Below are 12017 nucleotides of genomic sequence, written 5' to 3'. Positions count from 1 at the left end.
TTTTAACTGCCACCAGCCTACAGGTCGGTAAAATTTTCATTTATGGTTACATGAACACAAAATCCAAGGCATATGGCTTATGTAGTTTCGCAAGAATGAAATATCTCACATGCCTTGAAAATTACCTCAGCTGACATTTAGGGAAAAAAAAAAATCCTAAGGCTTTCTGCCAAATTTTATCATACACAACATGCTTGGCCAACAAAACACTCAGACAGCACGACAGCACTCAGTCCTGCCTCAGGATGTATCTTTGAATTCTCTCGGTAATCACTGTACTGCTATTTGCCAACTTTTCCTGAATTTGAAGCTTCACCTACACTTCCAAGAAACACAAGGACAAGGTATTTCTATCTGTTTTTAATGTTTTATCTTTACTAAAAGTCTTTCAAATGCTTTTCTATTAAAAAAATATATATATTCTTCTGTGCTCTTGGTTCTGTTATGTCTAGTAAGAGTTCCCCTTTCTCTTTCATTGTGCAGCTAACTTTGAAGGTCCTCCTAAGCTGTAAAAATATGTTGTTTCATTCCTTGAATCTCTGTATAGCTGAATATACTTATCTGATTGCAGAATTTTCTCTTTCAAAGTTATCTTTGCTTTTAAAATTGTTTCCAGAACTCAAAGGTTTCCAGAAGACATGATCCTAACTAGGAATTATTTATTAATAGTAATAGTGGTAATATAGTCAAAGAACATGGAAACTAATCTGAAATTAGTTCAAAGTAGAAAAAAAATATGTCATTATTTGCATAAAAGCAGGAATACTGGAATGCATTAAGGCTATAAACTGAAAACCATTCTTGTGGCTACTTGTCAATCAGCTTTAAATCAGCTTTAAATACTTCAAAACACAAAAGAAAATTGCCTTTGAAGAAGAAATTAATTAAGCAATTGCAAATGAATTGCATTTTCTCTCAAGAATAAATCTGGAGCTATAAGTTCATGTGGCTTGTAGCTTGTGGTAGCACTAGGGCTTTAGCTAGTAGACTTTGAAGAAATTTATCCCAGTAACACAAGCTCTACAGAAACTTCATGCACAATTGCTACCTGAACAAGTCAGATTTAGCTGTGGCTAAAATCTCAGTTGCAATGACAAGCAAATATTCCCAAAGTTTTTAATTTAGCCCACCATGGATGAATTTGGGACTCTAGCCCACATGTGCCATATGAAGTGCACAACCTGGCTGACAAACCGACTGATAGCAAGAAAATATCAGGAAATGGGCAAGCAAGGAAAACAAACATGTCTTTCTCCTCTATATTTAGTAATAGTAATAATTCAATTTACAAAAGGAAATGTTTAACTGGTGTCTTTCTACATTGCTCTTGACATGTATTTTTGATATACAATGCTACAGATTTTCTTCTATTACTCTCCCACCATAGTCAGTCTCCTGCTATGACAAAGGTTAGACTTCTGCTTCCTTGATGCTGATCATTCATTCATTTACTCTATGCACCCTCTTTGCAGTTATAGATCCTCACAAATTATCTTAGATTGCATGAGATGGTTGGTGAACTCAGTGAACTCTGACTGCTGTGAGGGAAGGTGTGTAAAGCCATGGAGCTGTGCTAGTTTGAATTGCAGCCCAGCCCCCTGACAAGCCTGCCAGCTTGAGCATGGTTATGAACTCAAATAAAACTTGACTGTGTGCTTAATTCTACAGTAATGAAAAATGGTCTGTGCGTTAGGTACTGATTTGTATGAAGTGGAATATTAGTACTCTTTTAATTCCTTTCTCCACCACAGAGATATGTACTGCAAACTGCTCAGACAGACATCATTGAGGCTGTAGATATATGTAAAAGAGACAAACCCTGACCTTAAACGCTCTTTTCAGAAGCTCTATCCTTAGCTATCTCTTTGGTGTAAAAACTGAAAGAGCAAACACATAGCTGTAAGAGGAAGGTAACATTCAGGGCAACTGATTGCAAAATATTGTGTTGTGTTTTTTTTTTTTAATGCTTCTTTTTTTATGACTGACACACTTGCCTTGCATATGAAATACAGAAATGTAAGATGTCGCCACAGACTCAGTAATCTCTTACCTACTGAAACAATTCTAAGAGTCAATGCCTGTAATAGACAAGATCCAGGTAATTTGGTCGTGCATGACAACACTGGGAGAATAAAGTCCCTGTAGGAGGCAGTGCTGGTAATTTGGTGGAGCTTCACAGGGGTATAATGTTTTATCCATGCTCTCATTCCTGCGCAATCTCACACTGAGTTACCATTACCACAAAGAAGCAGATGTATTTCCAATGTTATGAAACACTAAATGCTTTGGTGTCTGGGGTTGTCTCTCTCTCCAGCTGAATTCAGGTGGAATTTTTTGAACTGGAGCTGCCTCTGTTTAGACAGGAGAAGCACACTGAATTTGGAGCTGCAGAGGCATTCCCTCCAGGTAGGATTTTGAGCACATGGTGTAGGAGAAGTCAGTGTTTTATTATTACAACTGCTGACATTTGAGGGCAAAAAAAAATGTCTAATCTAGCAGTAATTTTAATCCCAAAGTCTGGGATGGAGGAACTGACAGAGAAGAAGAGAATGTAATTTTAACCAAACAAGTTACACACACAGACTGTGATTAGCAGTCCCAGACATGGCAAAACTGGCACCATCCTGCTAAAGTTATACATAGCACACAAAAGAGTATGAGAAAGGGCAGGACAAGTTGCAAGCCTTGCATCATGTCACCAGCATGACTGTCCCTACTCTCAGGGAGCTGGAATTCTGCTATTTCTGTTGCTTTCACCAGCCTGGAGGAGACATACAGAGTTACTTACACTAAACTGGTACATGCCTTCCTCTCTGCAACCTTGAACAGAGGCAACAAAGAGAGGAACTTTCACGGGATGTAGAGGAATTTCCATTGTTATCAATTTGTGAATATTTCTCACCATTGCCCACAAGAATCATGGATTGATCTAGCCTATACAATCAATAAGCACTAATAAAGAATTTCCAGCAGTTAAATGTCTGTTACACAATCAATAGGAGACAACTTTTAGAATGTTATGGCTCTTTTTTGTAGTCCTTTTCTCTTGCTTTAAAGATGTTCTTCTGTTCATTTCAGAATTTTGAAAAATGGCTGAAAGTCAACTGAATGTTTCCTTCTCAAACCAGAGTGAAAACAAGAGCAACTTAACTAGCTGCCCAGACTTGAATGACTGGTGGGAAATCGTTTACTACTTAGTACCCAAGTACATCAACGCCATCTGTGTTATCGGAATGCTTGGAAATTTGCTTGTTCTTGTCGTTTACTCACTGTGCAAGGGCCCCCTGAAGACAGCTGATATCTACCTTATGAACCTAGCTGTTGCTGACTTTATCTTCCTCACATGCCTCCCTTTCTGGGCAGAGAATGTCAGAAACAAGTTTAACTGGCCATTTGGCAATTTCTTTTGTCGTAGCACCAGTGCATCCGTTCGCCTAAACATGTATACCAGCATTTACTTGCTAGTGGCAGTCAGCATGGATCGCTATTTGACTTTTGTTCATACCTTGACACATGGAAGGATACGGAACAAAACCATGGCCAAAGGGATCTGCTTGCTTACCTGGTTCTTTGGGATCCTTGTAAGCATCCCAATCTTTACATTTCGGACTGTGAAACACTTTCCCCAGTGGAATATCTCAGCATGCATTTTAGACTTCCCCGACCCATTGTGGGCAACAGCCGAGCGCCTGGTATTCAGCACAGTGGGGTTTGCATTGCCATCTATAGCAATCATCTTCTTCAATTTCTCTACCATTTGCTCCCTACAAGAACACACAAGGGAACGAAGAGCACTCAGGACACAATATTGCAAGAACCACAAAGACACGAAGGCCACCAGGCTGATCTTCTTAGTGGTGCTGATGTTTCTTTTGTGCTGGACTCCATGCCATCTTTTTTCGTTCCTTGATGTATTATTCCAGATGGAAGTGGTCAAAGGCTGTTTCTGGGAAGAACTGCTCAACTTTGGCGAGCAGTTTAGTTCTACTCTGGCTATCACCAACAGTTGCATTAACCCTATAATTTACGTATTTGCTGGGAAATATTTCAGACAAAAGGCCTCAGAAGTTTTTTCACAGTTTTTCCCCTGTGTTTTTTTTTTGAGCTGGGTATCACTCAAAGAGAAGATTTCAACATGTTGCCAGCCAAAATTAGTATAAAATAATGATTTTCAGTTCCATCTTCATTTTGATAATTCAACTTATTTCAAATGGCATTAAAAGTGAACATGAATTGCACTGATCTAGTATTCACAGACTAAGTTAATTATTTATTAAAGTCAATCACTTCACTGATTATTTGCCCCGAGTTTGCTTTTCCTTTTCTGTGTTACCCATCCAAATGTATAACATGTGATACCAGAATTTTATACAAAATGATCTAACCTGTTTCATTAATTACTAGTGACTGGAAAGAAAAGCTCTTTGACAATGTATCAGAAGTTTGGTTTCTTTACAGAACACTATACATTGAAAAATTTACTACATTGTATCTATGATGACAACTATTATACCACCAGTAACACTATGCAAAATATTATAATGTGTATTACAGAGCAAATATGAGCTTAATCTCCAGATGACAACTGCAATTATAGAACAGCTCCCATTATTTTTAACAGTATTTTAAATGGTTTGTATTTTCAATGTAGCATATAGAAAATTTGAATAATTGTTTGTTCATTTCAAATGCATATGGTGCATAAATATTGTATAAGACACTGTACCACAAAGGAAGTGTATATGAGTTGTAATAAAAAGCAAAACAATGTGGTATCATTCTCAAACTCTGACAATTTTTTGGATCCAGTAAAATGTTACACAACCACTCATAAAGTAGGCAAGGATTCTTTTTATTTTCTGTACATGAAAATATCACTGATGAGCATTGACACTCTATTATTTTGGAATAGTTTTCATCTGAGACAAATCCTTAGAGACATACTTGTATTTTTATGAATCAAAAATAGTAAACAGCATAACATCCCATTCCACCATAACCTTCTTTTTTACATTATTTTGTCTTTTGTCTCTTTCCCTATCCCTTTGGGCAAGATCAATATATAGGTCAGTGATTAAAAATCCTTGCTTCTACCATGATATTAACTCTATTAATAGTAGTAGTAATAATAATTATTATTATAATAATGATAACAATATGCCAGACAGGAGATAAAGAAGAAGGATTTTTTTCTGTCACAGCCACAGTTGTAGAATAGACAATGCAGCTGAGATATCTGTTCCCATAACTGCAAAGCAAATATATGTGCAGACACTGGAAGAGGAAGAAAGGAGATGTATTTATAGGGAAGTCCATCCAGCCAGAAGGATACTGAGTGCAGAAATGGGCGTACAACCATAATGTTGTATAATGTTTTACTTACTTATTATAAACTCTATTCAGTCTTGTACTCACTGTAATGGAGTTTCCATTCTGAATATGGAATTAATCTCTTATTGTAGAAATCTACCCATTCAACATGACAATAATATTAGTGCTCATTTTTAATGGTTTCTGGTGAGTTGAAAGTCTACTTCCTGCAATGATGGGTTAAGTGTAAAGGGTGGATTAAGGAGATCAGGGAGAAAAAAATCATTCACAACTTTATTAGCTTCACTCTTTCAGTGACTGGTTGTTTGTTTTTTTTTTTTTTCATATAAATGTTAGACATTAGCAATCACAACAGTATTGTGAAGTCCAGTGAGTCATTTGAGATAAAGAGCCTAATTCCAGTCCATTTTAAAATATTGCTCACACCATTTGTTTCATACAACCCCATCTGAAGCCTTAATTCAAATAAACTCCCAAACAGAGATATAGCCTGAAGGAAATAAATAAATAAATAATGGGGAAAAAAAAAATGAAAAAAAAAGTGCATAAACAGAAGTGCCATTTCCCCAACATGCATGGGAAACCTTAAACAGGAGAAGTATCTTGTATGCACTAACTCTTGTCCATGTTAAGCATTGTACACAAATAAAGGGAGACACACTTCTAGATCACTGTGTTGTTTTTATAGAATGAACTTATAGACTGAAAATCTGACTGAAATCCAAAATTCATGAAAAGTGGTCCATATATTTCCATACAAATGTGACAAGGACCTTTGTGAAAGTGCTGCTTCTATTTTACACATGCACAACCAGAAGAAAAAGCATCTCTAAGTTAAGTACTGCTTTAAACAGTACTGAACAGGGTCTTGCAAATCAATGGATTTACTCTACAACTCAGAAGTAGGCAAAATGGTGGCTTCCTGTGGTGGAGTGACTGCATCAGTTGACAAGGAAAGACTGATTGATGTCATCTACCTGGACTTCCGTAAAGCTTTTGACACAGTCCCAAATGACATCCTGATCTCTAAATTGGAAATATAAGGATTTGACAGGTGGATGGATGGCCACAGCCAAGACAAGAATCAGGCTGGAAAAAGGGGGCTGTGGATGGTGTTTAATGGTGAACAGAGAAATATCTCTGGGGCTGGGAGTCAGGAAATGAAGAAAAAGACTGAAGTGGGGAGAAGGCAACTAGCAGCATCTCCTTCAGTCACTTCCTGATGTGTGGAGGAGAACGGAGGTGACGGTGACCAAAAGAAAGCACTGAGGGAGGACAGGAGACAGGGACTGGCTGTATCCAGATACACAGCAGGAATCAGCATGTGTACAAAGGGGAAATGGCTTTGACAAGGAGCTGGGAAAGAGCTGGGACCTGCTAGGCAAGACAGAAAAGGATAGGCAGATGGGACAGATGGGCCTCAGGATGGGCCTTCAGATATTTTGTTCTCTTCAACACACACACACAAAAGCCTGCTGATGAAACTAAAAAAGTAACTGCATTAAAATAAAATTAAATTTATCAAATTATGAATTTAAGGGCCAGGAAATGTTTAACCGAAGACCATCCCTAGAATCTCAGTGTGGCCTCCCTCAGTGTATGAGTTATAATACAGTTTCATGACTAAGCTTTGACTTTCCAACATTGCAACTTAGCCACTTCTGATTTAGCTTTGTGTCACTCTGCCCTATGTGGGAGAGAAACACACTTACAGAAAACAAACAGTGCCCTCAAGAAACTAAACCGTCTTGTCTTGTATACTAAACACAAACTATAGTATTGGCAACATACATCTCGCCATGAATTTTACTGAAAGAAATCTTTGAAACAACATATAATTAAATTGAAGAATCTGCTGCCATGAGATTGTATGGAGACAAAGAAGTTTAATAATCAGAACTGGAATGGTTAGATGAAGTTCTAAAATAACAGCAATTAGGAAGAACATTGTCAGCAGTGCAAATATACAATATAACATTCCCCTTTGTAGCACAGTAGGAAGCCTGACAAACAGTAGAAACCACCCTCAGTCACTGGCAAAGAGAAGTCAAAACAACTTCATCACAGAAGAGTAAGACAGGGTTTTGGGTCCAGCACGAGGGCAGAAAGAGGGCAGAAGAACCAGGGTTTCCAAAAAAGTCCTACTCTGTCAGCTCAGTATACACAGAGAAAAGCTGGAAACACAGAGCCCCAGGCTGGACAAAGCAACAACAATTCATTTTGCTCTACGTGAATTTGAAACTTGAAGGCAAAACCAGCTCACCTGAGGAGAATGTCAGCTTATCTCAGTTATTCTTTTGTGTTAACTGATTTGTTCTTTGAGTTTTCAGTAGTTACTGTTTGTTGCTGAGCCTTTTTCACAGATACCTGAGGGTCAAATCCTGAGTATCTGAGCCTACTAGAGGAGGGACCTGCCCTCCTAGCACCGTTCCACAGACAGCCCTTACAACCAGTATGATTCTCCTTGGTGCAGAATGGATCCATTTAGTCACAGGTGTCATGCCCTACTTTAATTCTCTCCAGAACACACTGCCTTACAAATAGCCATCACACTGAGCAACAGAAAATGTTAGCAAAGCTCTGCTCCAGTGCAGGAGGGAGCATCTCCTCTGTTCTTTCCTTGTTTTGTTGCTGTCACAAAAAAAACGGGGGGGGGGGGGGGGGGGGGGGGGGGACATAGTCTTGCTGGATGAATTCACTCTGCTGGTGCTCAGAAAGAGCCAATCTTTGACCGATTCTTGAGTTTCACCTTGGTAACTAAGCATGACTTGAAGAGGTCCAACTGCCTTTCAGGGTTACATACCCATGGGCAGCAGTGGTAAAAAGGGACAAGTCTGCTTTCGAGTTTTGCTTCTCAATTTCAGACAGAGCAATAGAATCCGATCCACACAAACTACTTTGGCTATGCTGTTATCACAAATACAAGAAACCCCTTGGGCCACCAAGCAGTAGACATGGGAGGTTGTTAAATGATATAACAAAAAACAGCAAAAAAGGCTTAATTAATTCAAAACTTTCTACCTTGAAAGCAGAAGTGTAGCTGGTTGCAATTAGTAGTACAGGAAAACATCTTAAGAAGCAACTGCTCAAGAAGTCTTCTGCCATCTTAATATTGTGCACTCTGGGTTTATTCCAGCAAAATCTTCCCTGTCTACTAGCTGTATTTTCTTACAGGAGATGAGGCTTATTCTCCATCATCACTCTAATCTACAGCTACAGCTGGGAGAGATATTTTCCTCTGGGAAGTAATTCACACATAGAAAAGTTCACATTTGTTTTCAAGCATTGCTATTTATCTGTTTCAACTTCTACACAGCAAATCCCCAGCCACACATTAAGAATAAAGCCAGCCACCATCACTCCCCACAGGATGAGATGGGATAAGTCTCATATCTATCACACAAGGCTAACTCAACAGATTAACTACAAGGTCCAAACCTTGAAAAAACTCTTCAAATTGTCACTGTACCTTTTTGCTGTCTGGACAAATGTACATGTCAGGTAGCTATGGAGTGAGAAATGCTTATCATTTAGCACTGAGAGAAGGATAAAAAGCAATATTTAATCTGTACACTCAAGCACTCCTTATCTGGGCAACAATTTTTTTCTATGACATTAGAGGCCAAAACCTCACTTGAGGTACTTCACAGTAAATTTAAATTAATGGAGCAGTCCTGACCAGAGATAGCAACTTCGAGTCTGTATATCAGTACACCACTATAAAGTTATAATAATTTTTCCGAAGTGAAAAAATATATAATAGGTGAGACACTTTGTCTCTGTGCATTTTAGTTTTTCTGCTATGCTTTTTAGCCATAAAGCTTCTGACAAAAACCTTTCTCACATGGTAAAACTGTTGGTATATACTATAGAAGTTATGTGGAGTGGTGGGGATTTGATTTTTTGCATCACAGACCATGATAAAGTGAGATGCTCATTAAACACCATTTTGAAAAAGATACATAACTTGCAAAAGAAAATCAAGATTTGATATTAAGTCTAATAAATGGAAAGGCAGCTGAGACATTTAAAAAAAAAAAAAAAGGAAAAGCAAGAAAAAATATAAAGATCAGTCTGCCTATTTTACAAAACTTTAATTAGTCTTCACAAGAAGCACTGAGCTTCTGAGTGAGGCTTCTTGCCAATTTTTCTTAACACTTATCTGCTGGTTGCATGCCAGCTTCCCGGCATGGATGCCAGTAATTCACACACAGCAAGAACATAAAATCTCTCTGACGTGGCAAGTAGTAGTCAGACAATGGGTAACAATGAGTCTGATGGGAATTAACGCCCTAGAAGTATCCTTATGTTTTGGGCATTATTGTAGAAAAATGGGAATATACTGGAAGAACCCAAATTATTTGTGAGAGGATGTTATGATGGTTAGCACAGTTTTGGCTCATTCTGTCTTGCTTCAAACATTAGGATCAGAAGGGCTGAAAAAAAAAAAGAGATCTGCAACTACAGAAAAACTGCTTTGTGTAGTGCCATCAAATACATAACCAGGCAAACTTTCTTCTTGCTAGGGTTATGGGAGAAAAGGAATACCCTGGTTTATTTTTTAACAGCTATTTCACAGCTGCTAAGCAATAAACCATCACAATCAGGCAGCAACCTATCATGAAAGAGGCTATCTTTGCAAGGGGGAATTAACCATAGCAGAAGATTAATGTGACAAAATGAATAGCAGATATATGGGAACATATGTAGAGTGTCATTTGTCAACGGTAGCAAAATCCCTACAACCAGTCCTAGGGGTACTCTTCATGTCTTGATAATAAAGGAGAGAGAAGTAAATTCAAGCTAATGGGAAAATACCTACCAGAAGCAAGTTCCAGAAAAGAAAGTTTCTCTTTTATAAAGTGACTTTTAGATGTGCATACTAGAACTGAAGCTTTGCACATCCTAAAGCTCAAGGCAATTCCTTGCTAAATTGTCACTGCAGATCAAGGGTAACATTCAGGTGCTCACTGATGCGTTAAAGACACACTCTCCTTGTACACATGACCTTGTTCACACCAAGGCTTGGTATCATTTCTCAGGCCTACCCGATACACGCACTTTAGTAGCCCACGGGAAGAGGCTAGTGGTCTAACCACCAACTGTACAACATGCTCTCAACTTCCCAAAACCACAGAGCTCCAGCTCAGATCCCAGCTATCCCTCCTCAGCCCTTTGGCCTTCTGCAACAGCTGTACCAGCACCACTCTGTCTCAAAAAAATCCACACTTGTGCCTTAGTCATCTGAATACCTTTGACCAAAGCATTATTACTGAGAGGAAGCCTTCATGATAAAAAAATAACAGTTTTCATCTCAGCTATAGACCTTTTTATTTATTTATGTATTATTGGAGAAATCCTTACTTTCCATAATTATTTCTAAAATAACCTTTCCAAACTGGATATCTGAATGCTCTGGTTTCCAGAGGCCTTTCAGGAACCAGCACCTCTCAGGTGGAAATAATTCACCTTACCTGCTGCATTATCTCTCATTAATATCCCCTTTGCCCTGAGGACCAGTGGCATCAGAAGGACTCAGGGGAGCCTGCAAGAAATAGCATCAGGCAGAAAAGAGAGCCAGGTCCTCACTGTGGGTGCAGATGTGGTAGCCTGATACCTGGGATAAAACTGCAGCATTGTAGGCTGCTGTAATCTCTACATGCAGCCTGTGTTTGCCCCTAAGGTTATCAGCAGTTACCCCAGAGTGACCCTAGACAAAACACTATAGCCAAAGAGGTACTATTGTTTTGGTGCTGCTGCAATCAGCACTGTACACAGTAGGGTCACTGCTGCCAACAAGTTTGAGGTCATCTTTAATAAAATGAGGTTTAAAAATTTCACAGGTGTCCTGTGACACCTAAAAATACAATAAGCATATGCTATCCAGATGCTGTAATAACAGAGGTTATCGAGTACTTCATATAGACATGAAAGCCAAAACCTCACCTGTTGCCTATGGGTATATAGCACTTACTTCAAGCGTGTTCCCCACAATATGTGTCTTGCTGGTTGCTGCCTCCTCAGAGGTAGCTGCATTGCAGTTCTTCTCCTCCCCATGTACAGTATGCACAGCATCTATAGGTTTGCATTTATTAGAAAAATATTAGACAAATAAAAGAAGCATTCATATGTTTTACAATTAAAATAACCATTTACTTGGATAAGAAGCTCAAAAACCTAGTTATTTTAAAATCAAAATCATCTCTTCTTTCACACTATGGCAAAAATCAAATATCCTTTGAGTATACTGAACATTATCTTAATAATAACAAGTGCAGTAAACAGCACATGATTTCCCTGAGAAAGTGCACAAAAGTAGTACTGATCACTTTAGAAGGGGCAATCTGTAGAGCACACATGTAAACCAAGGGCTTATTTTCAGTAAAATAAAATTAGATGTGTGAGTTTGGATCTGCACAATTCTTCCTGCCTAGCTCTACTCCCCCCAGCTCTGCTTCACTTCCAGGTATTCTGCAGAGCCCATCCTGTTTATTCTGATGAGTCGCAAAAGGTCTTGACGAGTTATTTTGGGATAGTGTCCTAGACTTTAGGGTTACTGATGTGAAATACAACTCCCTTCATACATCAGATTCTTTGACTGTTCTTATTTCAAATTCTAACTATTCAAAATATTTTTAGTAGAGTGACCGTGTGCCCCAATTTTAGTGAAGCACTTCATTTTCCAT

At 38.5% G+C, this 12017-nt stretch overlaps 1 protein-coding gene across 1 annotated transcript; it reads left to right on the top strand.

Annotated features, from left to right (window-relative positions):
- Positions 1–279: 279 nt before the first annotated feature.
- Positions 280–4160, top strand: BDKRB1 (bradykinin receptor B1). The gene is made up of 2 exons (XM_032187886.1): positions 280–344; positions 3079–4160. The coding sequence occupies exon 2, from the start codon at positions 3090–3092 to the stop codon at positions 4158–4160; it is 1071 nt and encodes a 356-aa protein (XP_032043777.1). The 5' UTR covers positions 280–344; positions 3079–3089.
- Positions 4161–12017: the final 7857 nt, after the last annotated feature.

Source organism: Aythya fuligula, chromosome 5 (assembly GCF_009819795.1).
Source record: "Aythya fuligula isolate bAytFul2 chromosome 5, bAytFul2.pri, whole genome shotgun sequence".
Lineage (NCBI taxonomy): Eukaryota > Metazoa > Chordata > Aves > Anseriformes > Anatidae > Aythya > Aythya fuligula.
Note: the sequence above shows the minus strand (reverse complement) of the source record. Positions and strands in the feature narration are given on the sequence as shown.